This window comes from Phaseolus vulgaris, chromosome 1 (assembly GCF_051622355.1).
Source record: "Phaseolus vulgaris cultivar YP4 chromosome 1, ASM5162235v1, whole genome shotgun sequence".
Lineage (NCBI taxonomy): Eukaryota > Viridiplantae > Streptophyta > Magnoliopsida > Fabales > Fabaceae > Phaseolus > Phaseolus vulgaris.
The window spans coordinates 51,797,187-51,823,046 of NC_143498.1; the positions used below are offsets into that span (position 1 = coordinate 51,797,187).

Below are 25,860 nucleotides of genomic sequence, written 5' to 3' on the forward strand. Positions count from 1 at the left end.
GTACTCTACATATTCTATCCTTTGTGTTCTTTTTTTAAAGGATCATTTTATGTTACCATAATCATTAACTCTTAATATTGGTGTATTAATTATAAGGTGAAATTATGCATTGAATTCAATGTCCGTTACAATATATTCTCTAATTTGCTATGCTAAGATATGACATGTTTTATTAAATTATATGTACATGGTTCATTTAAGACAGTTTAAACATCAATTAAAAAATTATAAACTTCACTAATAATCCTATAATTTTTAATAAACTATGGTCACTGACAAAAAAAAGTAATAACAAGAGCCACTTAATTGTGTTGATTTTAGTTGATTTTTTCTTTCTTGATTTGATTGTATTTATTTTCCCTTTAGGTGGAAGCGAAGAAAAAAAAACAGAGGAAAGTTAGAACAACACCAAATCGAAGGAGAAGAGTGACAGAGGTAGTGCTTTCACATTGATACGAAAACACAGAAAAAATCAACAGAGATCGAAGAGGAAGCAAAGCGAACAATGTGGAGCTCCACAACGAGGATGGTGGTGGCCGCTGCAGCCATAACGCTCATGATCTTTCTCTCATCGGCTTCAGCCGACGACGTCGTTGCGCTAACCGAGGACACCTTCGAAAAAGAGGTTGGCCAGGATCGTGGCGCTCTCGTCGAGTTTTACGCCCCCTGGTACGCGCGAATCGCGATTCTCTAACCTCACGCGCCTCCATTTGATTGTTTCTATCCTTGTGAATTATAAAATCTAATTGTGTTTTCAATGTCAGGTGTGGACATTGTAAAAGGCTTGCGCCGGAGTACGAACAACTTGGAACGACTTTCAGAAAAGCGAAGTCGGTTTTGATTGCGAAGGTTGGTTGCTAGCGTTTTTCTTAATGAGATTTAGTTTTTTTTTTATTATGATTCGTTTTATAGGATCAAAAGTTTTTTTTATATAGTTAGGATCTCTTGATAGGTGGATTGTGATGAGCATAAAAGCGTTTGCACTAAATATGGGGTTTCTGGTTACCCTACCATTAAATGGTTTCCCAAGGGATCTCTAGAACCAAGAAAGTGAGCACTTTGCCTTTACTTTCATACTCTCTCTTTTTTTCCATAGAAAATGTCAGAATATTCTTCTTCTTAACTTGTAGCTATTCATTGCATCTGATATCATTTGATTGAAATCTCTAGGTACGAAGGTGCACGTTCTGCAGAAGCGCTTGCTGCGTTTGTGAACGTTGAAGCAGGTATGATTGTCGTGCAGTGTCCATTTGCTGGATGTAAATATGCGTGTTTTAATTGATTCAAATGCGATGTTGGGGTTGTGACTTTAGAATACTTTGAATTACTTATTACTAATTTGGCGAGGTGATTTGAAGATATTAATGAACTTGCATTCCCTGGAATGTTGGACCTATAAATATGTTTTTCAAGAATGTTGAAGATATTTTTTTTTGGTGCACGTGTTGAGAAAGCGTCTTTTTGTAACTAATGAATTTTGTTTCACTCATGCCTAACTGATTGATAGTGGTTGAAATTATTATCCAGAATTATCATGACTTTTTGAGTCACTGTACCAAATACAATGAGAGTCTATAAGGTAAAAGTGTTTCTGAGAGCTTGTCTAGGGAAAAGATAAAGTTTTTTTTTTTCAGTAGAAAGGCTTTTAAAAACACTTATAGCTTTGTTTGGTATCTGAAATGACTCTTATACTTAGTAATGCAAAATAACCATCTCATGTTTTTTCCTCTTTAATTGCCACGCTGCTCACTATCTCTATTGTAGTATGCTCTGACGATGTTGTCTTTCATTATTTGTTCTGCATGGCATTTTGAGAAATGTTAGCAATATACTATGTTGAACACAATCTTTATTATTAGCTAAAATTTATTGAAATCACGCAATTTTGTGGGTTTGGCGCTTTCTTTATGGAATCCCACTCATGATTAACAGTTTTCAATTAATTTTCACTAGCAGTAAAGAGTTCAAGAGAACGAGTGTGTTGCTTGCACTTCTCTGGCATTTTTAGTGTTTCTATATTATTGTATCATTTCTTTGTATAGTATTAAGTCAATTTAGCATTGATATGACATGTCTTGTTAATGCAGGTACTAGTGTGAAGATAGCTTCTGCTCCATCCAGCGTGGTAATTCTCTCTCCAGAAAACTTTGATGAGGTTGTCTTGGATGAAACAAAAGATGTTCTGGTGGAATTCTATGCACCATGGTAAGTATACCTAAGATGATCTGCAAAACTTCATTATATCGCTAGATTTTCTTTTTCATTTTCAATTTTTATTTTGAATATTTTTCTTGATAAATTTAATAATGTTTTACAGGTGTGGTCACTGCAAGGCCCTTGCCCCTGTAAGAATGTTCTTCTGTGCTTAGACGCCTATTATATAGCTCATGGTTATTGTATCTTAATAAGTTTCACCTGCCTGTGATTATGTCAAAGGTCTATCCTGTCCTGATGAAGTTCTTACTATTTTTCAGACTTATGAAAAGGTTGCCGCAGCATTTAACCTTGATGAAGAAGTAGTTATAGCCAACGTTGATGCTGACAAGTATAAGAATTTGGCTGAGAAGTGAGTGTTTTATCTCCTATTTAAACTAGGTTGATATCATATTTAAGAAGTAAACGTGCCTAATTTGGAAATTTGCCAATACAGATATGGTGTTAGTGGCTATCCTACACTGAAATTTTTCCCAAAGAGCAATAAAGCTGGTGAAGATTATAATGGTGGTCGTGATTTGGATGATTTTGTAGCCTTCATCAATGAGAAATGTGGTACATTCCGTGATGGGAAGGGACAGCTCAGTTCTAAAGTTAGTTAACTACATATGTTTATTTTTTTAATCAGCATACATATGTTTATTAAAATGAAAGAGACCGTAATAATATCATTATAATGGCTACACTATTCTTATGTAGGCTGGTATAGTAGAATCTCTGGATGACTTGGTGAAGGAGTTTGTGGATGCTGAAGATAATGATAAGAAGGCAGTATATTCCCAACTCGAGGAGGAAGTTAAGAAGCTTAAGGGTTCTTCTGCCAGGTTTGAATGATTCTATATTTTTCGGTTCTGTTATGGTTTCTCAGGTTTTATTTTTAATTGTGATTATTGTGAAGCCATAAATGTTTTACCCACATTTCTTTCTTTAATTCTAAACATTTATTTGTTTGATTTTATGACATTTGTCCTTTTTTGTTTGGACCAGATATGGCAACCTCTACTTAAAACTTGCTAAGAAGAGTATGGAAAAGGGTTCGGACTATGCAAAGAATGAAATTCTTCGTCTTGACCGCATGCTTGAGAAGGTAATTTGATCACATTTTCAAATTTGATATTCTAAATGTATGAGATTAATGTAATCATAATATTATAAAAGTGAGAGGTGCATATCATAATGTTATTATTGGGTGTATTCCACTTCTTGGGATGGAATAGTATACAAATCTTTTCTTATTCCACTTTTTGGGATGGAATACTATACAAATCTTTTCTTACTGATGAAACGTTATGATTATGACGATATTCTGGTCATGTTCATATTTATCTTGCACTTTAATTCTGTTGAACAAACCAGAAATTATATGCTGCATAGCACACCAAGATGAAGATAATGAATATATTGGTAGAACTTTTTGCTACTCATATTTTTCATATATGGTGCTTGGCTCCAAGCCTTTTCTTGTAATTTATGAATATCATATTAGAGATCCGTAGTTTTGCTTCAAAGAATTTGATATTATGGAAATGGAATTCTCTCAATTGTCATGCTGGAATCTTCAACCGATTTTTTTTTTATTTCATTTTTTCAAATGCTTATTACATTTTCAATCATTTCATTGTCATCCTTTCATTTTACTGCACTATTGGTGATTATGTAAATTGTAAATGATGTACTTGGTTTTTGTTTATTGAAGGCTTAAGTTAGAGTCCTATGGTCTGATATGTAATCAATTAGCACAAAACTTTGATTTTTATTGTTAGTAATTTGAATTACTCGTCTGATTGAACTTTTCTGCCTTTTGAAGAAGTCAATCAGCCCAGCAAAAGCAGATGAATTCACTCTGAAGAAGAACATCTTATTCACATTTGCTTGATCTTAGTGTGATAGAAGAGTCATTCCTTTCTCTACAGGGATGATTTATATTTCCGTCAGTTTCTAGGTGTTATCATCCTAGTTTTCTAGATGTCCCATTTTCTATAAGTAGCCTTTCACGCACATTTTTGTACTGATCATTTTCTGAGTCCCTTTCACGCACATTTTTGTACTGATCATTTGGTGAGTCGTAAAATTAAAGCAAAAGTACAATTTTCATTTGAGAAATCATCATACTCTAAATTGTTCAGGCTAGATCGTTATTGTCTTTTGTTTTTTTCCCTTCAATCGACCTACAACTACAATTTCACATGTAAAAAAAAACAATCTTTGCACAGAGCTTGTTTGTTTGCTTATAACAAGCTTATAACATTATGTGTTGGACTTCAGAAACAACTGTGTTTACTTCTTTTTTTAATTTGTTTAATTATTTGTTTTATTCCTTTAGCTATGAAGTTCTTTTGCAGTTTATATGCACAAAAAATACTTTTTATAATTCATATACTTATATTATCTTTAATCTCTTTTAATTCTTCTAGAAACAGCAATATTAAAATAATGTGGTAAGATTAAGAGATTAAAATGGCTTGTAATCACGAGTTTTAATAAAGTTATATTGAATTTGTTTGTAATAATGAGTTTTAATAAAATTATATTGAACTTTGTCTGTTTCGACTTCATTATGAAACAGTGTGTTGAGCTTGACATGATTTTGTAATTGTGTCAGTCAGTACAAAGAAGTCGTGTTTAGATTTATGGACTTTAATTTTACTAAATATATTTTTTTAAAAGTTTGTATAGAAAAATTCTAAAATATACTAAAAATATTTAAAATTATTAGTAAATAGTTGATTTTTTAAAATTTGGTGTCCTCAAAATTGGAATATTGGTCATGACATTTCTTCTTTCAAATTCTTAACACTATTTAATTTGAATATTGGTCATGACATTTCTTCTCTCATTTGAGAAACAGCTTTCATTCTTAACTATTTAATTTGAATTTTTTTATAAAAATATTCCGACGGTTTGATTTTTCTTTTATAAAACTTATAAATTTATTAAAAAATTCCTAAGTTTATTTTTTTTACAACACTTTCTTACTTTTATAAATTTGTCAAATAATTATTTAAATAATTTTTGAAAATACTTATTTATTTTTAAAATTTCAGTAAAACTGAGGTTGTGACAACTTTAACATAACTTTAAAAAAAATCATTAATAAAAAATTATCATGTTAACACGACTTTATACTCAATATCAAAATCGAATGACACGACTTCATTTTCACATTCTTAAAATTGTGTAACCAAGTAAATAAAACCCATTTTAATAATAAGTTTATAAAATTGTCCAACATAGTAAAAAAACCTTGAGCTTCCTGTAGGTAGTTGCATAATATTGCTACACTTCAAATTTTTAAATGATCGTGCAGTGAGAATTTTTGTAGATGTTTTTACCAAATTAGTTTTAAATCATTAAAAATGTAATTTTACTAGTCTTCTGTAATGTAAATGTGTGTTTAAATTCATTTCAATCACATCTTAGTTAAGGTGTGTGAGATTGATTTTTAATGCTAATCAACTTCTGCGTAGGTGTGGAGTGAGATTAATCCCATTTTCATTGTTTTAAACATTTCTACTCAGAAGTTCTATACTAATTTGACGTGAGAATCATTCATGTAACTAGAAACCTAATACCACTAAACAAACAATTTTATATAATCATATACAAAGTAAAAAGAATCAATTTGACATTTTTTCAATATTAGATTAAGTTCCCTTATTCTGTTGGCACCATTGTCCACTTTATGTTGTCTTTGTTTGCAGAATACAGTGATTACAGGTAGAATTGTGTGTATGAGGTAGTAATCCACCTGAGTGTAGGGTGGGGGAGAAAAGCTGACATGGACTTAGGGGAATCCATCTCATTCAGATCAGAAGTAGTAGGTTATCTTGTTTTTAGTATTGTTTGTGTAAGGTCCACAGAGGGAGAGGAGCCCCACCTTTGATTATTCATGTTATGAGATTGAACATCACACTCCCCTTTATCCTCTCTATTTCTCTCTATTGTTTCATCCCTAACAGACAAAAAGGAATGTTACTTTCATCATCCCCAGGTTTTGCTTTGCTACACTAACCCCATTCCTGCTCAAACACAACAATTATTTTACTCCTCACATTCTATACTTTACCTGGGGAAATTAACCAATCTCATTATCATAATTCAACTATTGTTGTACTTTAAAATATCCAAGTTACCAATATTGTTAATAGTCAATAAAGAATGTGATTGTCAATAACATTCTAAAAGTATAATGATTCTTTTAAGATTTTAATAAAAATATTTTATAATTAATATTTATAATTTAAATTTTAAAGAATTTATAAAATTTGAAATTATAATATTTGAAAGAATGTTATTAATTCACAAGAATTTAAAATGTTTTACATATTTAAAATTAAAAAGTAGTATGCATTTCTACCTTTTTATAATTTATTTATTTATTATCTTATTTTAAAAAATTATGTGAATTGAAAAAGATTTAAGTTGCACCCAGTCAGGCATTACAGTAAATCATTTAAATATTAACAACATTTAGAAATTATTATTTTTTATCTGTTATACATTACTCTAAATAAGTAAATATTAGTTATCCATTAAAAGAAAACACAAATATAAGTGAAATATGAATGTGTAATCAATAATTCATTATCTCAGAACAAAATATATTAAACTTATAAATAAAATAAAATTGAAAATAATAATCATAATCAATACAAAAATTACAAATAAATTATATTTTTTAAATTAACAATATAAAATTTATACTAATTATAATAACTAATTAATTCTAATATATTGTTCTCTTGTATAGTTTTTTTTTCTCACCTATCTAAAATCTCTCATAAGTCGTCCCAGTCTTAACCATTTTTCATTCATACTGTTATGTCTGAACTCATTAACTGATAACTTTAAACAAAATAATAAAAATGGTTAAACAGCTTTTTTTTTCTACAACTTTTTAATCAACAAATTTGTAATAATGTTTCCAACTTTATTTTCCGCTACAAAACAATTTTGCGAATATTTCTAAAAATCTTCTAGTGTTTTTTTAAATGTATATCCATATCCATCACATTAATAATAAGTTTTTTAACCAAAACAGATTTTTTTAAAAACATATACAGTCCTTTTAGTTAGGAAGACCTTTTAAAATGTCACCTTTAAGATCTTTAAAAGTATAAGCATTAAAATAAAATAAAAATAGAAATTTAACAAATATATTAATTTTACATTATTAATTAATTATACCTTATTATTAAAATAATAGAACCTACATAACTACTCTATCACTAATTTATGCAAAAAAAATGTATAGTATATCATCATTTTTTTCTAATTATTGTTTTTCATATAATTTTTAATAACAAAAAGTCGATAGTACTAAACAAGTCTAGATGATGTTGCTGAAAAAAAAAGGGGATTGTAACTATGATTAAAGATAAATATTTAAAAGCCTAAAAGTCTAAGTTCGAAAACAACATTACTTATCGAAAAAGAAAAAAAAAATAAAACCCTATTTTCATTTATTAAATAATCCCGTATAACAGTAACAATAATTAAAAGAAATGGATAGTATATCTATGTGTAAGAATATCTTTGAAATTAGAAAAAAAAGAACTCTACCACTGTTAGAAATTGAGAAAAGTATAGAAAAATTAAAAAAGTCTCTCATATTTTAAATACTAGTTCTATGCATATTGTTTCAAGTAACTTAACAAAAAAATCTAGTTAAAAAGGTTTGTTATTTAAAAACTAAGACTTAATTACTAAAAAAATTATCCTTTCATTTTATCTCTCATTTATAAGATCACAGTTAAGAAAAGTGTGTGCACCAAACATCAAAATGATTGTTATATAAATATCAATAAAACAATGCAATAACTTCAATTAGAGATTATTCATTACATACCAGATTGTAAGTTATGACAAACTTATTGGCAATTAATTATGAAATAATCTTAATCGACCTTAAGTCCACATCTTAAGAAACACGTAGGACATAAGTTCAACATCTTGTTATTTTTTAACCGAATCCATTAAGATAGGTCAAATTAGATAAGGCCATAACAATTATAGTGTTACATGAGCTTATGCCCCCACTTCAAGCGTATGGATCATCTTATTTGCAACAAGACAAATCTCATGTATTTGCTCTATTCCAAGTCCCCACAGATGTACTATTTGCATAAACAACAAAAAGTTTAGGACACCAAAGATGCCAACAAACACAAGCATCTTTCAATTGTGGGTCTGCTTAGAGCTACACTAGAAACATCTTCCAACTGTGTTTACTCTGGCTCCCCAGACCTAAATCCACCTCACACCCTCCCCACACCACGTGGACTCTGTAACTGTTCAGTTTTATATATTTTTGCATTTTCACATTTTCAATTCAATTCCTCTCTCTTTCTCTTGATCTAGAACCAGCTAGTGTGAATATAAACGCAGACTCAGTTACTGCACATCAAGCATTAAATCATTGTACACTGTTTATGAACATCTACAGATACCACAATAGGAAGCGCGATCGATCGTGAAGCCTCGTAATCAACTAAACGATTCAAAAAAAACGATACAAGAACAAATAATCATGATATCTGTACAACCTTTTTCTATGAATTATTGAGAATATAGGAATAGGAATAGGAAAAGTTTACCTGGAAGAAACAGGGTTTAAGGCTCTGGCGAAGCCACTCATAGCACCATAGCCTTTCGAACTAAATCCCAAGCACCCAAGCAAGCCTTGTCGATATGGCAAAAATGTTTTCCTTCTCAACTCCTCCGCTTGGGCTCGGTTCGCTTTATAATGCAACTCGTGCGGAGATAACGATAACGGTAAGCGCCTCTTTCCGACGCCGTTAGTGGGCTTTTCTGTTATCTTCTTGGACTTCGGCGGCCCATTTCCCTGATTTTGGGCCTTTTTATCCTTGATCGGGGAGAAGGAAATAGTGGACCAGAACTTGTTGTTGCTCCTTCCCTCGCTTTTACTTCTGAGAAAATCCTTCAAGAAAACCCATCTCTTCGAACTCCTCCCTGTTGCTGTTGCACTGGAAGGGGTCACGTTTTCCTTCTTCTCCGTTTTCACCTCGCTCACCGCATCCTCGCTCTCTACCCACTCCACCGGCGTGTTCCTCAGAGGAGACAGGGATCTCGTCCTTCTCCTCACAGACTTATCGCGCAACCTCAGATCTCTACCTCGTACACGCGCTTCAACTTCCTCGTTTTCTTCGTCCTCTTCTTCCTCCAGATCCAGCAAGGGAGCCAGAACCTGCGGACGCTCCAAGTGGGTCGAGAGCTTCGTGGGCCGGATCTGACCGTTCAAGAACAACTCATCTGCCGAGCTCATCGAACCGGAACCATTAAACCCGGTCGACCCGAACCGTGCCGAGAACTCAAACTCGCAGGAAGAGGAACTTTTCTCAAAGGAAGAGGAAGAGGGTGCGTAAGTGGAAGCTGCTGTTATGGTGAAGTGCATTGGACTCGCCGGAGCGCTGTAGAAGAAGCCCCCGCCGGCTGCGGGTCCTCGGCCTGGACTGGAAGGGGCACTTACGTAGGGAGTGGAGCATGTGCTGTCCATGTCTTCGTAGAGGGAAGGGTCTTCTTCTGCGTTTGCTTTTTCGCCATTATTGCTCCGGGTTTGGAGCTCCATTGCTCTGCTATGGTGTCCCAAGAGAGAGAAAGGTGCAAAGCCTGCAACAGCAACTGCAACTGCAGGAACCAGCTAGTGCAGAAAATTAAGGAAGACAAATGAATAAATAAATACTATAACAATATTAACAGAACACAACACAGATATTGTCTCCCAAAATTGCCCTTCCCACTCTTCTTTTATATCCTTCATTGCCATTGCGGAAGAAATTTATAATAAAACAGTGTATGAGATGAGAACATCAAATTTTTTTATTCGGTATTTTTGTATTAATTATGATAACATTATTTAATTAATAATTATCTCACTTGTTATTATAAATGAACATTAAACTTAATTCTGATAAGAAAAAGATTCTAAGTAGTTTGTCCCAATGATGATTAGGCTGAACATTGCCAATTTTGTAAACTAATCAGTATATGATATTCTTCAGTGTTTCCCTCTGGTGCCTCATCTCTGGGTGCATAAAACTCAGAAAATCCTACAATATTAGTAGTTATTTGTTTACCAGATATTAGATTGATTATAATTATTTACATTTGTCTATAAAATCTCCCTTCTGTTAGTATTTTTTTATATGAGAATTTCTCGGTATACTTCATAACACTGATTTTATTTAAACAAATAGCATGCACATCATGTAAGATTTTTTTTATTGGCTTAATAGTCCTGGAATATGAGAAAAAAGAAATATACCGACATTATAATATTAAACTAACATTATACATCCCATGTATTTTTTCTATTATTGAAGTAGGTTTTTAGTTTAAAAAAATTCAACTATAAAACGTGTAACATCTCAAAATATTATTAATTTTATTATAACTCAACAAAGGACCACTTCAAATTATTCAGTAATTTAAAATAAAAAAATTAAACATAATATATATATATATATATATATATATATGATCCTGTCATCAACTCAAGCATGGAGGAATTGCTTTGTCGCTTCCTTACCCCGCCTATGCAACTGTGCTATCCGCAAGAATGCTCTTAGAACCTTCTCCGGGAACTTCAAACGCAACCTGCAAAACACACAGACGGCGCCTCTAGCGGCCGTTTTCACTCCGACGCTCAAGTTAGGTCACAGAACCACCAACAAAAATGTCACTGAATCTCTCTCTGATTCTCTTTTCTCTCTCTCTCTCTGTGTCTGTGCCTAACAGAATTCTGTTACGCTATCCTCTGCGTGTGTCAGAATTCTGTTACTCTATTGTGCGAAAACGTACCAAAATGAGTAAAAACGTGGGTGTGTACCTTTCACGACGCGGAGTGCACTTTTATCTTGGTCGCGCCTCTCTCAGATGGTGACACGTGGAGGCATGCAACTCACATCTAACCGTACACGTGCCACTACCTGAAGGGCTCTAGCGCATCTCTTTGTGCGCCTAAGTTATTCCCTTGCGGAGTAACTTAGCGCGTTTCTTCCATCTGGGTGAATCGCACACTCCCAGGAGAACGCCAGGTGTGGCTGGACTAGGCACACTCACCAAGCATTGCTCTCTGCATAAACGATTTCCCCTTCACGATGTCATGCACGTAATGGGTTAAGAGAGTCACCAATCACTGACCGGTTTACTAACTCCCTCAGGCCACTCTCGTGCACGATTCTACCGGCAAGCAGCTCCTCTTTCTCTGAGATATGATCATGCGAGGTCCATGTGTAACGCTCTCGCTGGGAATCTCAGTCCCAGTTTAACTGCGTGTAACACGAAACCCCGATGACCATGCACCCGATGACTGATCGGTGCTCTATTGCTTCTCGCGTTCTCCCCCCAGGTATTTATCTTGGAACTGATCTGTCGGTGGCCACTCGGTTACTACCCACCGATCACCGTTCTGGGTGATCTCCTCCCTGATTTCTCTGCCACCTGATCCACGTGTCACCCTGCGAGTGGTCCACGTGGTTATCTGCTGCTGACGTCATCGACTACCGATGACCGACCGGATCACAAGGCCCCCAGTCTCGAGCTGTGAACTCGTTCTCAGTGGTCGCGCCCTCGGTCCACGTGGCAAGTGGGGTCGCATCACGTGCCACCTCACGTGTTGCCTTTTAACGTTATGATTTCCTCCCTTAGTCTCGCGACACGTGGACGCATCAACGGCCAGCGTGGAGTGTCGCTAATGCTTCCCTTATTCAAATAGGCGCGCGCCTTCACTGTTTCATTATCTTCTTCAATACTCCACCTCTCAGACTTACTTCAAATCTCCTCTCTGCGCGCCCAACTTTCTTCAAGCTTTCTACCTCAAGACCTTCCGCGGTCATCTAAAGGTATGACTTTTCTTCTTCCTTGATCCATTTAGGTTCTTTTCACCGATTGCATTCACCCTTTTCACTACCATGCATTCATCTTCTCTGTTTTTCTTCTTCTCAACCCGCGCTAGGGTTTTTTTGCGTTTCTCACTTCGCTCTCTACTTCTCCCTCTTCCTCTTCTTCGCCTGGACCTTTCTTTCTTCTTCCCTTCCTCTGTTTTTCACCGAACCATTCATCATTCCCTCTTCTTCCGTTCATCTGACTTTTTGCTTTCCTCCATTGCATTTATCTCGCAATGGCTCGCTTGAAGCAAACTGCTCGCATCGTCGCCTCATCCTCTAGTGCACAACCTTCAGCAAGTGCACTAGCGTCACCTCCACCTGATGCAACTTCCTATCAGGACAACGCCAGGGTCCATGATTGGGCTCCCCCGGCGTTGCTGGCCGAAACTTCCACTCAACTACCGAAAGGCCACCTCAAAACCCTTCTGAGCAACGACCCTGATGAGCCCTCCTGCGCCATCGACAAGGAGAATGATTTCAACGTTCGTATACGCATTCCTCCTTGAGGGATGCCAATCTGCGCGGACGATTGGGCTACCAATGGGGTGTCCTTCACCTTCATATACTCCGCCATCTTCAAAAGGTTGAAGCTGCACTTGCCCTTCACCTTCTTTGAGAAGGAGCTGATGATGGAGTTGAACGTCGCCCCTTGCCAACTCCATCTGAATGCCTGGGCTTTCATACGGGCATTTGAGATCCTCTGCAACTACTTTGGGCATAACGCCTCTGTAGACGTCTTCCTACATTTCTTCGAGGCGAAGAACCCTGGGGATAGGTCCTGGGTCAGCCTGAATGGAGTTGTTGGACGAGTGATCTTGGGCCTATACCAGCAATCGTTTAAAGATTGAAAGGGCAGGTTCTACATGATATCTGCTACCCAGCAAAGCCCAACGCTGCTCGAGGGGTTTCCCCTTTATTGGGTTCCTGGAGTCGAGTTTAAGAAGCCCTGGGGCCTTGAAGCCATCACTCCCTACGAGCGCGAGCTGTGTAGGTTGCTCCTAGGGGCAAAATATAACTCGGCCCTTCTCATCAAACACGAGTTTGATGTGGTGTCTCTGAAAAAGTACATAGGTAGGCTCTTCTTCTTGCACCTCTTAGAATACTTGCACACTCTCATGCATACTTGCATAACATTTTATCCACTTGCATAATTATGCCATCTAACTCTTCTTTTTACCCTTGATGTAGACATGACTTCAGGGAAAGATAGGAGGAGGGCACTACTGGAGCTTGCCCGGACCAGGGGTGCCAAGGAGACTGGTTCTTCCTCCTCTACCACCGAGCCCATCGCGGCTCCACCTCTCTCGGTCGCGCCAGCTGAAGGCCCCGAGCTAGAGAAGAAGAGAAGAAGGCTAGCAAAGGCCTTTCCCGCAACTGTTGCGGTCGCTGTTGCTCCTACCCCCTCAACCGAAGAGGAGATTTCTGGCTCTCCTCTTATCACCAAGAGGTTGGGGGGGCTTCATCCCTTAGGCCTGGGGAAATCGAAGTGGTGCAGATCGAGGAGGGTTCACACCCACCTCCTCCTACTCAACCTGCCCTAGCACCAACTTCCTCCCCCTCCCCTCAGTGCCTACCATCTCCAACGCCCCAACTTCCGTCTCCAGCATCACTTCCACCCCCACCCCTAGCGGGCCAAGCTATTGGTCAACCCACTCCACCTGCTGGGAGTGATTCTGCCCACTCGGGGGGTTTCCCAAGACTTCCTGCATCACCACCACCGCCAACCTCTGCTGCTACTGCTGAAGGTGGTGAGGCCAGCTCGCAGCCAAGTAGCTCTGGTGCTAGCAATGAAAACTTCAGTCGAGTCATTGCCTTGGTTCGACATTTCATACGCAGCCGGGAGCTTCTCGAATGGAGTGGGCAAGAGGTGGACATGCACTTGGCCAAGCAGATAGTGCTTTCCCTAGAGTTTTCCACCCAGCACCGCAAGCAACTGGTCTTGGAGAAGAGGGTCAAGGAGCTTGAGCACGACAAGGAGTCACTGCAGAGTGACTTTGAGGCTGCCCAAGGGTCCATAGCCCTGATGAGGGATACGGTGGAAAAATCCCTCTCCCCAACTTAGAATCTTGCTTGTCCTCAAGCAAAGTAAATGAATATATTTGAATTTAAATATCAAACAGCTTAATTCACTAAACAACAGATCAAATTAGAAACTTATGATGCTTCCAAATTCAAATATAGAAAATTATAGACACAATCAATTTCCAGGATCAAATCAAAACAAATAAATGACAATTCATCAAGGAATATCTTCTCATATGCTCACGGGTAAGTGTTTCTCTATATTTTCACTGAATCATAACAAATCACAGTTGCTTTTCATTTCATCTTCAAATCACAAACATATTAGAAACATGAATCTTGAGGTCTTTTCCAGGGTTGTAATGAGGCTGGGCTTCCAAAAAATATTGGTTTTTCTTAGATAACAAAATGCACATCTTAAAGAAGAAGAACATACCTACAATTCAATTATAAAGAACATATATATTATCTAGTTACCACTTTCTTTCGATGTCACCTTTTTCCCCATTTTCTTTCTTTTCATGATTTTCATGAATTTTTTATCTTTTTTTTTATTTCTTTTTCTTCTTTTGTTTCTCTTTTTTTTTTCAATAATAGGAAAAGATTCTTCCTATTTTCAACTTTTTGAACTTTCAAAATCAGAACCAACCATTCCCTTTTCTATATGTATTGCATTTATATTCTCCTTCCTTAGACATGCTAAAGGGTAGAAAATTATATCAATAAAGGTTAAGGTGCAATATTAACAAAAAAATTCTTAGCCCAAAGGGGATATAAAAAAAAATGGAATTCTAATATAAAGGTTGGCCTTTTGGCCCTGACTCCTAATTAACACAAAAATGCCTCAATCATCTTCATGCTCTTTTATGATGCAACAAAAATAAAAATTAAGCAACCACAACTGTCAATTCATCAGTAAAACCCTCAAAAACTGTTTCAGGTTCACACACTCACTTGGTTTAAATGGTCTCATTCCTTTTTGTCTTGTCATTATCTGTCATAATCAATCATCCTGTTAACTTTTCATGTATCATATTTTAACTACATTTGAATAGGGATTCAATCATATTTTCTTTTCTAACCTGTGTCTAATTCATCTCACTATTTAATATTTAAACACAAATTCTTTTTTCCACAATTCAAAATTAATATTCTAGTTCTTTTTTGTTTGAAAAAAAAAATAAACTAGAAAACAAACAAATTAAAACTGAAATTTAGTCAAGAAAGATAATTCAAGACTTAAAATTACCAAACTAATAAGAAATTTATTCAAAATAAGCAATATAAACAAACTAAACAAATAAGAAAATAAACAGAAAACAAAATAACCGAAAAATAAAATAGATAAAATAAGACAAAATTCAAATAACTGAAAAGAAAAGAGAATTAGAAAGATAAAACCATATTTTTGCTCAATCCTCTCTTCTTAAGAAATCATCCAGCTTTTTGTTAAGATCTTTATCTACAGTCTTTGTTTCATTTGCTGGATCTGCCCCCTAAATAATAAAACCTGTCCCCAGGTCAAAATACATAACATAGGTTGGGTTTCCCTTGAAATTCTCCATGGTTTACCAGTTGGGCTTATTTGATAGAAGTGATTGGCTAGACAGAATTTCCTAGCCACTTCATTATTAAAACCATATGTTCTCCCTCAACTGGTGATAGGTACCGTCATCATCATCTCTCAGTCTTTTCTAACTTCTCTCCTTGCTTCTTTTTTCTTTATTTTTAACTTCTATTCTTCTGGGTTGTCTTCTCAATTGTATAAAAACTTGTTTTCTTAATATCATAAGACAACTCAAGCAAAGATTAGTATAACAAGTAAATAGTTTTTTTTTTTTTAAAAATGAAATAAAGAAAAACAGAAAATTTAAAATAACAAGAGAAAGAGAAATAAATAGTAAATGAAAAACAGAACAAAAAAAACAAAAACTTACTTAAATAAAAACTAAAAAATAAATAAAATAATAAAACTATAATTTTTAACAACAAGAAAAATAAAATAAATAAAAACAAGAATAATATATAAAAACTAAAAATATACAAAATAAACAAAATTAAATAACTAACTAAGAAAACTAAAACATAATACATAGAAAAACAACTTGCGTAAAATAAAAACTAAGAATGAAATCAAAAATAATAATAAAACTAAAAATTAAAATTAAAATAAAATAAAATAAAATAAATAATTATTAAAAAAATGAAACAAAAATAAAACAGAAACTAATAGTAATAAATAATAAATAAATAAAAAACTACGTAAACTCTAAATAAACAACTTAAGCTAAACGTAAAAATAAAATATGATCAAACAAAATTCAAATCAAAATAAAATAAAAATATAATAAAAACAAAAATCAAAACAAAATAAAATAATTACAGTAAAAAAACTACGTAAACAATATAAAAACAAAAAAGTAAAGAATAAAATAAAATATAACAAAACAAAATACAAATAAAATAAATAAAGTAAACAAATAAAAAAAAACTTAAAAGAAAAAATATTAACATAAAAATAACAGTTTTAAAAAAAAACAAACATATTCACATTAAAAAAAAAACTTTGTACGTACTCAAAACTAGAGAAAAAAACAAAATCTTTACAAAATAATAAAAAAATCTAGAAAACAAAAAAACAAAATTATTGACATCTAAAAAGAAAAACAAAATATTTACAAAAATATTCAAATTAAAAAAAAATAGAAACTAAAAAAAATATTCACATAAAAAAAATAAAATAGTTAGTATATTCACAATATTTAGGAAATTATACTCAACAAATCAAACTTGTCCCCGACAACGGCGCCAAAAACTTGATGACTTTTTACGGCAAGTGCATCGCGTTTGTCAGAAGTAATAATTGTCCCTAAAGACGGATATCGATCCCACAAAGAACAGTGAATCATCAAGTACAATATTCGCTAAATATAACAACAGAACAATAAAAAAGAGTGTGAAGTGATTATGTTGGCACTGATCAATAAGAAAACAAACAAAGAATTAGTTGCTTCAATTGAAAAAATTGGGATTAAGTTTCATCTCTCTCACTCTCATGTATTTTGATTAGCATGTTAATATTAAGTTCTTTAATTGAAATTGATGCCCGTATAAAAATCATTTATTTCGATTCCTCGCATATAAAATCCTTAAGAATGTTCCCTAACTATCGATCCCTCGCATACTTATAAGAACAACTTAGAACGAAGCTCAGACGTTTAATAGCAATTAACATTTCAAGTCTATTCCTAGCACTCAAATATGTTAAGTATTGTTGTTTAGGTCCAAACCCTAAAAATACCTCCCGGTCAGATTTAAGATTCTCAATTTGTCACGGAGAATTAAAAGTAAAACAACAATACCAATAATCAATCAAGAACTGAATATTAATATATAAAATATCACCTCAATACATAAGAGTTTGAGCAGATTACTCCCAATCCCAAAGGGTAGAATTAGCCACGCATACTTCTATCACCTTCCATTCTCCCAATTGGGTTACAATTCACACTATGGTGTTTTCCTCTCAATCTGGCACCCTAAGGTTGAGCCTCTAGCCCTCTATTTATCCTAGTTTTCTAGGGTTAGGTTGTTTCCTATGTCGCGCTAATGGGCTAAATGATAAAACATAAAAAAGGCCCAATCTTTCTTTGCATCTTTTCCATTCTGGCACCTTCTATCTTTATCTTTTTAGCTCAAATCATTCATCTTTAATCCAAATCTCCAATCTTCCTTAGAAATCTGCAATTAACACCAAATTTGGGAATAAAATACTCTTATTCAAATAAAGATCATAAAAAATGTAAAAAGGTATAAATTCATAAATTAGGGATTATTTTATATGTAAATTAACAATAAATCCTCATAAGTGCCTATATTTTAATATGAAATATTACTGAAATTAGACACTTATCAGTGGAAAAATCCAGGAAAGAGTACCTATTGCAGGTCCAGGAGACCATCAAGACTGAGATCTTGATGGGGCAAGCTGTCAATACTCTGGACAGCGAAGTGGTGGAGCTGAGGAGCAAGATAATCAACCTGGAGGCTGAGACTTCCTCCCTACGCCAACTGAACTCACAACTAGCGGGGGATCTCAAGTCTACCAAGGAGGAGGCCACTGATGGGGGGAAGAAACTTGAGAAGGCAGTGAGCGAGCTCTCTGCAGTGAAGGTCGAGCTTGCCGAAGCAAAGGGCAAATTGGAAGAAGCTGCCTCTTCCATTGCTTCCCTCACCACTGAGAAGAACGCCTTAGAGACTTCAAAGCAAGAGCTCGAAGCTGAGAACGCCGAACTTATGAACGTGGGTGCTGACGCCCTTGCTGATGGGTTCGAGCTGGCATTCGAGCAGATTCGTTGCGTTCTTCCAGATTTGGACCTTACGCAGTTCAGCATCTACCACAAAGTGGTAGATGGCAAGCTCATTCCTCCTTCTTGAGTTTTCTTCTCATAATTTCATATTTCTGCACAATTCTTGTACTTGAAACTTGTATAGACCTTGGTGTGAATATATACTTGCTTCAGCTATATGTTTCTTCTCTCGTATCTTCTTAAGCTTCATCTTTCTTTTTGCACACAACTAACTGTTAACTAGCTTAGGTTTAGCGCAATCTGTACTCTTTGATCTTGGCCTCTACCTTGATCACGACTAACAACTCCCTTAGCTTTGTCTTTAACAGTTCTTATGCACAGCTTCGTACTAGATGACTGACTAGGCATAGTCTGTCTGTTTCGGCTTGTTGTGTAAGAACTTGTTTGGAAAAGCTTCCTCCGACAAGGCACTACCCACTAGCATATCCACCAACAACTCATCAGTCATCGTTCTTCGGTCTTCACCTTGCTTCTCTGTCACTCTAGCGCTAAGTGCATAGAGGACTTTGACATCAATTGTCAGAGGTGATGCCTTGTTTTGGGGGAAGAAGAGTGTTTCTCGATAGCCCCTCTTACCTTCCCCAAGGTCATCAACCTTGGGCGGATCGGGTCGTTCTTTTCCTGCCTCACTCCTGGGGTGAGAAGGGTTTAAACTAAGAGCTTTACTGGGCCAACATTGGTATATGCCAAATGGGTAAGGACGTTTGTCGAAATCCTTCCTTTCCCTCTCTTGGTCTTACTAGCACCCTTGGCTTTTCAAACCCTAGTCGCCTGCACTCACGCCTGGGGTGAGGAGGACTTATATTAGCGCCCATACTCGCGCCTAGGGCGAATAAGGCCTAACCGATCACCTGCACTCGCACCTGGGGCGAGGAGGATTTTAACTTGAAAACTCTCGCACACTTGATATGCTGATAATCTTTTCATTGGGTGGCCTCGTTAAAAACCCTCCTTAAGGAAAAGAGTGCCCCCTTATCTGTTCAACTGTTTTCAGTATATAAATTGAGTGTGTCTTTAGCGCGAGAACGCAACTACTTTACAACTTAACTGAAATAAAATTTCAAGTGGGTGGCGTTCCACGTTCTGGGGATTGCTCCTCCATCCAGAGTTTTCAGCCGATAAGCTCCATTCTCCGATGTCTCAACCACTCTGTATGGACCTGTCCACTTTGGAGACAACTTGTTTTCCATCTCATTCTGATGCGCCTTTCTCATCACCAGCTCACCTTCCTGGAAACGCTTGAGCCTCACCTTGGAGTTGTGCCTCCGTTCTACTCTTCTCTTGATGGCTTCAGCACTAACTCTGGCTTCTTCTCGCACTTCGTCCAGTAGGTCGAGATTCACCTTTCGTTCTTCGTTGGATTCTTCGGCAATGAAATTCAAAAACCTGAGAGAGCTCTCCTGTATCTCCACGGGAATCATGGCATCTGTCCCGTAGACAAGGCTAAAGGGTGTCTCATGGGTGCTGGACTGTGGAGTGGTATGGTAGGACCATACGATTCTGGGGACCTCCTCTGTCCAGTTTCCTTTAACTTTCTCTAGTCTTCGCTTCAGCCCCCTGAGCAGTACTCGGTTGGCTGACTCCACCTGCCCATTGGTTTGTGGGTGTTCCACCGAGGCGAAAACCTGTTGTATCTTTAACTCCTCGCACATCTTCCTTAGCTGATGACTTGTGAACTGGGTGCCATTGTCGGAGACCAGCCTCTTGGGTACTCTGAAACGACAGACAATGTTCTTCCAGACAAAGTGCTCGACTTTCTGTGCGGTGATGTGCGCAACTGGTTCTGCCTCCACCCACTTGGTGAAATACTCGATGGCCACGATGAGGAACTTCATCTGCCTTATCGCCAGGGGAAAAGGTCCTAGGATGTCGATTCCCCATATGTGAAATGGCCACGGGCTATGGATGGACTTCAACTCCTCGGGAGGTGCCTTATGCCAGTCTGCGTGAAGTTGACATTGTTTGCAACGCTGAGCATACCTCACGCAGTCTTCCTTCAGCGTTGGCCAGTACTATCCCGCGCGGAGGATCCTACTTGCCAAAGTGCGTCCACCTACATGACTTCTGCATACCCCCTCGTGTAGCTCTGACATGAGTCTAGTGCATTGCTCGCCGTACACGCAGATCTGCACAGGATGAGAAAACCCAAATCTAAACAGGTTCCCATCAATCAAAGTAAACTTACTCGAGCTCCTCTTTATTCTTTTTGCCTCTGTCGGGTCAAGTGGGAGTACACCATCTTCTAAGTACAACTGGTACGGTGTTATCCACGTGTCGGGCTCCCTAACAGTGCAAACTTCCATCGCCTCATCGGTCTTTGCCGGTTGCGCTCTAACCCTCGACGCTTTCAACGTCTCTTGAGTCAGTGAACGATGACCGATCGTCAGACGCTCCATCGATTTGTACACTTAAAGTACCTGGTTGTCTGACACGAACGCTCGCGGTACCTTCAAGGTCTCCTGAATGACGGTCCTCTGTTTTCCCCCCTTGCCTGAGCTGGCCAGCTTGGCAAGCAGGTCTGCTTTGGCATTTTGCTCTCTCGGCACATGAACTAGTTCAAACTCGGTGAAGGACGTCTTCAGGAGCTGTACGTATTCCAGGTAAGCTGCCATCTGGGGATCTTTCGCCTGGAACTCCCCTGTAACTTGCCCGGTGACTAGCAAAGAGTCACTCTTAGCAACCAGACTTCTTGCTCTCATTTCTCTTGCTAGCAACATTCCTGCGATCAGGGCTTCATACTCCGCCTGATTGTTGCTAGCCTTGAAGGCAAAGCGGAGGGACTGCTCGATCAGCACTCCGTTCGGGCCTTCCAAAATGACCCCAGCGCCGCTCCTCTGCTGATTGGAGGAGCCATCCACTGATAATACCCATCGGAAGTCTAAACCTTCTGAAGGTGTCGCGACCGACGACAGCTTGACCACAAAGTCGGCGAACACCTGCCCCTTTATCGGTCCTCAGGGCTCGTACTGAATATCGAACTCTGACAATTCCACCGCCCACTTGACCATCCTTCCCGCTACGTTTGGTTTCTTTAGCACCTTTTGGATGGGCAAATCTGTCATTATCACTACTGTGAAGCTGTGAAAATAATGTTTGAGTCTTCTCGCTGAAAATACCACCGCCAGGGCAGCCTTCTCGAGGGCTTGGTACCTTGTTTCAGGGCCTTGCAGTACCTTACTCACAAAGTACACAGGCTTCTGAACCTGATCTTGCTCTTGCACCAGGACTGAACTGACTGCTCTCTCCGTCACAGCAAAGTATAGACGAAGAGGGATGCCCACTTGTGGTTTACGCAAGACTGGTGGGCTTGCCAGGTACTCCTTCAACTTGATGAAGGCCTCCTCGCACTCCTGTGTCCAAAGGAATCTGCTGTTGCGCATAAGACACTGGAAGTACGAATGACCTTTCTCCCCTCCAGCGGACATAAATCGGGATAATGCTGCCAACCGACCGGTGAGTTGCTGCACCTCCTTTACCGTCGTTGGACTCCTCATCGCCACGATTGCTGCGCACTTCTCTGGATTAGCTTCGATTCCACGCTCTGTCAGGAGGAAACCCAAGAACTTCCCAGCCTCCACGCCAAAAATACATTTCTCAGGGTTGAGCTTCAACCTGTACTTGGCGATGGTGGTGAATAATTCCTCCAGATCGGCCACATGATGCTCCTTCTCTCGGGATGTGACCACCATGTCATCTACATATGCATGCACGTTCCTTCCAAGCATGGGCGAGAGCACCCTATCCATAAGTCGCTGGTAGGTAGCCCCCGCATTTTTCAGCCCGAACGGCATTACCTTGTAGCAGTAGCAAGACCGTTTAGTCATGAATGAGGTCTTGCATTCATCCCTGGGGTGCATTCTGATCTGGTTGTATCCTGAGAATGCATCCAAGAAGCTGAGTAGCTTCCCCCCTAATGCGCTATCCACTAGAGCGTCTATACTGGGTAGAGGGTAAGAATCTTTGGGGCATGCCTTGTTGAGGTCAGTGAAGTCCACGCACATCCTCCACTTGTCGTTTGACTTCTGCACCAGTACCACGTTCGCTAGCCACTCAGGATACTGGATCTCCCTGATGTGCCCTGCGGCAAGGAGCTTTTGCGCTTCGTCGTGGATCACTTTCCTCCTTTCTTCGTTGAATTTCCTTCGCCTATGACGCACAGGTCGAACTTTAGGATCCATCGACAGGCGATGGCAAAGGAAGTCAGGTTCGATTCCTGGCATGTCAGATGCTGACCATGCGAACGCGCCCATGTGCTTCTCGATCACCCCGGCGATCAGCCTTCGTTCTTCTTCGTCGAGCGATCCTCCCAACTTGAACCTTTTCCCCCTTATATCTACTTCTACCCACCCCTCAGCTGGGTGGGGTCTTCTCTCGCTGACGATGACCGCCCTCGCGATCCCTGACTCGCGAGGAGTGATCATGCCCTCCTCCTCCGCTTCCACCTGAGCTACCTGGGAGCCCCCCAGCGTAGCATCCTCCATCTCCTGATCGCCATGCGTTCCCCTAACCACCGATCGCTCTTCGAGCACACCTGGTGGTGGTGTTGAGGTGACATGGCATATGCTCCTCTTCTGCCTGAGGCTGCTCTCATAACAGCGTCTAGCCTCAGCCTGATCTGACTTGATGGTTATTACGGTCCCCTCCATCGACGGCAGCTTCAGCTTCATGTGCCTCGTCGATGGCACTGCACCCAACCTATTGAGTGTTGGCCTTCCCAGCAAGATGTTGTACGCAGAAGGGGCGTTCACCACCAAGTACTTTATCTTTTTTGTGTGGGCTGTTGTTCCATCGGTAAACGTCGTCCTCAGCTCAATGTACCCCCGCACCTCTACCTGATCCCCTGCAAAGCCGTAAAGACACCCGGTATACGACCTTAGTTGATCGGGGGACAGCTGCAACTTGTTGAACGTCGGCCAGAACATGACGTTTGCAGAGCTCCCTTGGTCTACGAGCACTCTGTGCACTCGCCTTCCTGCTGTGATGAGGGAGATGACCACAGGATCGTTGTCGTGCGGTACAACGTCCTGTAGATCAGCTTTCTTGAAAGTGATGTCTACCTCGAGGAAATGACCATCGTCTACCGAGTCCACGGCCATAACCGATCGAGCATACCTTATTCTTTGTGATGCGGTGCACCCCCCATCGGAGAAGCCTCCCGCAATCGTTCGCACCTCCCCGTGCACAGGGATTTCATGCTGTTGTTCTCCTGCCTGGGCCCCCGATGCGCGATCACCCTGCGCCTCCCGCAGGTAATCTGCCAGGAACCCAGACTTTACCAACTCCGCCAGTTGGTGTCCCAACGCCAAGCAGGAGTGGAGTGTGTGGCCAAAGGCTTGGTGAAACTCACACCACTCGTTCTTCTTCCTCCCAAGTACCTTATCTGTCTTCTTTGGTACTCGGAGTCTTGCAGCTATGGCAGGAAGGGCGATCAGATCCGCCAACTCTACCATGAAATCGTATCTTAGGGGTGCATTATTCTCCCTTGCACGCCCCCTGCACTGGTCCTTCCTGGGTGCATAAGGACGAGGTTTCCCCTGCACCTTTTTTCCCTCCTTTGCCTCATGCACCCTCGCTTGCTGCTGTTGCTTCCCCTGTCCTCCACGCGGCTTCGGTGGTGCAGTACTTCCTCTTTTCTCAGAAACCTCTGTCTCTGCCACTATGTGCGCCACCGCGCGTCGCCGGATCTCCGCAAAGGTGCTGGGATGGCTCCTGATGAGCGACTCACTGAAGGGACCAGGCAGCACTCCCTTCTTAACGCATGCACCAGCATATCCTCGTCCTTGCTGGGCAATCTAACCACTTGTGCTCCGAAGCGGTTGAGGTAGTCTTTCAGCGACTCATCTTGATATTGGCGTACATCGAACAGATCGTACGACACCACTGAAGGTGCTCTGTTAACGATATACTGCTCAGTGAAAAGCTTCGAAAACTGATGGAAGGACGTGATATGACCCTCTGGCAGACTCACGAACCATTCCATGGCGATTCCACTCAGTGTACTCATGAACATCTTGCAGTACACGACATCTGAGCCCCCAGACAGCATCATCTGAGTGTGGAACGCCGTCAGATGCGCTTCTGGATCTTCTACCCCCGTGAACGACGCCTTCACTCCCACCAGGTTGGGAGACACCATGGTTTTCATGATTTCAGGGGATAATGGCATAGGGAACGCTCTCGGAGGCGATGGTGGCATCGACATCCTTTCTTCAACTGCGCGTTCCTTCTGCTCCTGTAACGTCCTTCTCAGCTCCTCATTAACGCGATTCAGCTCATCATTCCTGCTCTGCGATGCAGCCAACTCCGCCTGCATCTTCTCTTGTTCAGCTCTCGACGCTGCGACATTGTCCTGCAGCGCACGCATCATCTCCAGGACCTGCACCATTGTCACAGCTCCTTCCTCAGCAGATGGCGCAGGTGATGTTTGTCTGGTTCTCCTCATTTTCTCAGCAAAAAACTCAGCAAAAACTTTGAGAAACTTCATAAACTTTGGTGTGGATGGGACCACGATTCATAGGGCCCCACGGTGGGCGCCAAATGATCCTGTCGTCAACTCAAGCGTGGAGGAATTGCTTTGTCGCTTCCTTACCCCGCCTATGCAACTGTGCTATCCGCAAGAATGCTCTTAGAACCTTCTCCGGGAACTTCAAACGCAACCTGCAAAACACACAGACGGCGCCTCTAGCGGCCGTTTGCACTCCGACGCTCAAGTTAGGTCACAGAACCACCAACAAAAATGTCACTGAATCTCTCTTTGATTCTCTTTTTTCTCTCTGTCTCTGTGTCTGTGCCTAACAGAATTCTGTTACGCTATCCTCTGCGTGTGTCAGAATTCTGTTACGCTATTGTGCGAAAACGTACCAAAATGAGTAAAAACGTGGGTGTGTACCTTTCACGACGTGGAGTGCACTTTTATCTTGGTCGCGCCTCTCTCAGATGGTGACACGTGGAGGCATGCAACTCACATCTAACCGTACACGTGCCACTACCTGAAGGGCTCTAGCGCATCTCTTTGTGCGCCTAAGTTATTCCCTTGCGGAGTAACTTAGCGCGTTTCTTCCATCTGGGTGAATCGCACACTCCCAGGAGAACGCCAGGTGTGGCTGGACTAGGCACACTCACCAAGCATTGCTCTCTGCATAAACGATTTCCCCTTCACGATGTCATGCACGTAATGGGTTAAGAGAGTCACCAATCACTGACCGGTTTACTAACTCCCTCAGGCCACTCTCGTGCACGATTCTACCGGCGAGCAGCTCCTCTTTCTCTGAGATATGATCATGCGAGGTCCATGTGTAACGCTCTCGCTGGGAATCTCAGTCCCAGTTTAACTGCGTGTAACACGA

The 25,860-nt window shown here is 39.5% G+C and overlaps 2 protein-coding genes across 5 annotated transcripts; one reads left to right on the forward strand and one right to left on the reverse strand.

Annotated features, from left to right (window-relative positions):
* The first annotated feature begins 323 nt into the window (after window positions 1-323).
* Window positions 324-4,317, forward strand: LOC137814911 (putative protein disulfide-isomerase A6). Of its 2 annotated transcripts, none has more exons than XM_068617858.2 (11): window positions 324-669; window positions 765-849; window positions 953-1,050; window positions 1,171-1,226; window positions 2,088-2,205; window positions 2,318-2,345; window positions 2,475-2,566; window positions 2,651-2,807; window positions 2,914-3,038; window positions 3,202-3,301; window positions 4,022-4,317. In XM_068617858.2, the coding sequence occupies exons 1-11, from the start codon at window positions 506-508 to the stop codon at window positions 4,088-4,090; spliced, it is 1,092 nt and encodes a 363-aa protein (XP_068473959.1). In that variant the 5' UTR covers window positions 324-505; the 3' UTR covers window positions 4,091-4,317. The 2 variants fall into 2 exon arrangements, with proteins under 2 accessions (XP_068473959.1, XP_068473958.1); XM_068617857.2 differs by having other exon boundaries at window positions 371-669; window positions 4,025-4,317.
* Window positions 4,318-5,824: 1,507 nt separating this feature from the next.
* LOC137814910 (uncharacterized) lies at window positions 5,825-10,057 on the reverse strand. Of its 3 annotated transcripts, none has more exons than XM_068617852.2 (2): window positions 8,811-10,057; window positions 5,825-6,166 (listed from the first exon to the last, which is right to left on the reverse strand). In XM_068617852.2, exons 1-2 carry the CDS (start codon window positions 9,800-9,802, stop codon window positions 6,037-6,039), a joined length of 1,122 nt encoding a protein of 373 aa, XP_068473953.1. In that variant the 5' UTR covers window positions 9,803-10,057; the 3' UTR covers window positions 5,825-6,036. The 3 variants fall into 3 exon arrangements, with proteins under 3 accessions (XP_068473953.1, XP_068473954.1, XP_068473957.1); XM_068617853.2 differs by having other exon boundaries at window positions 6,152-6,233; XM_068617856.2 differs by lacking the exon at window positions 5,825-6,166 and adding an exon at window positions 8,147-8,704.
* Window positions 10,058-25,860: the final 15,803 nt, after the last annotated feature.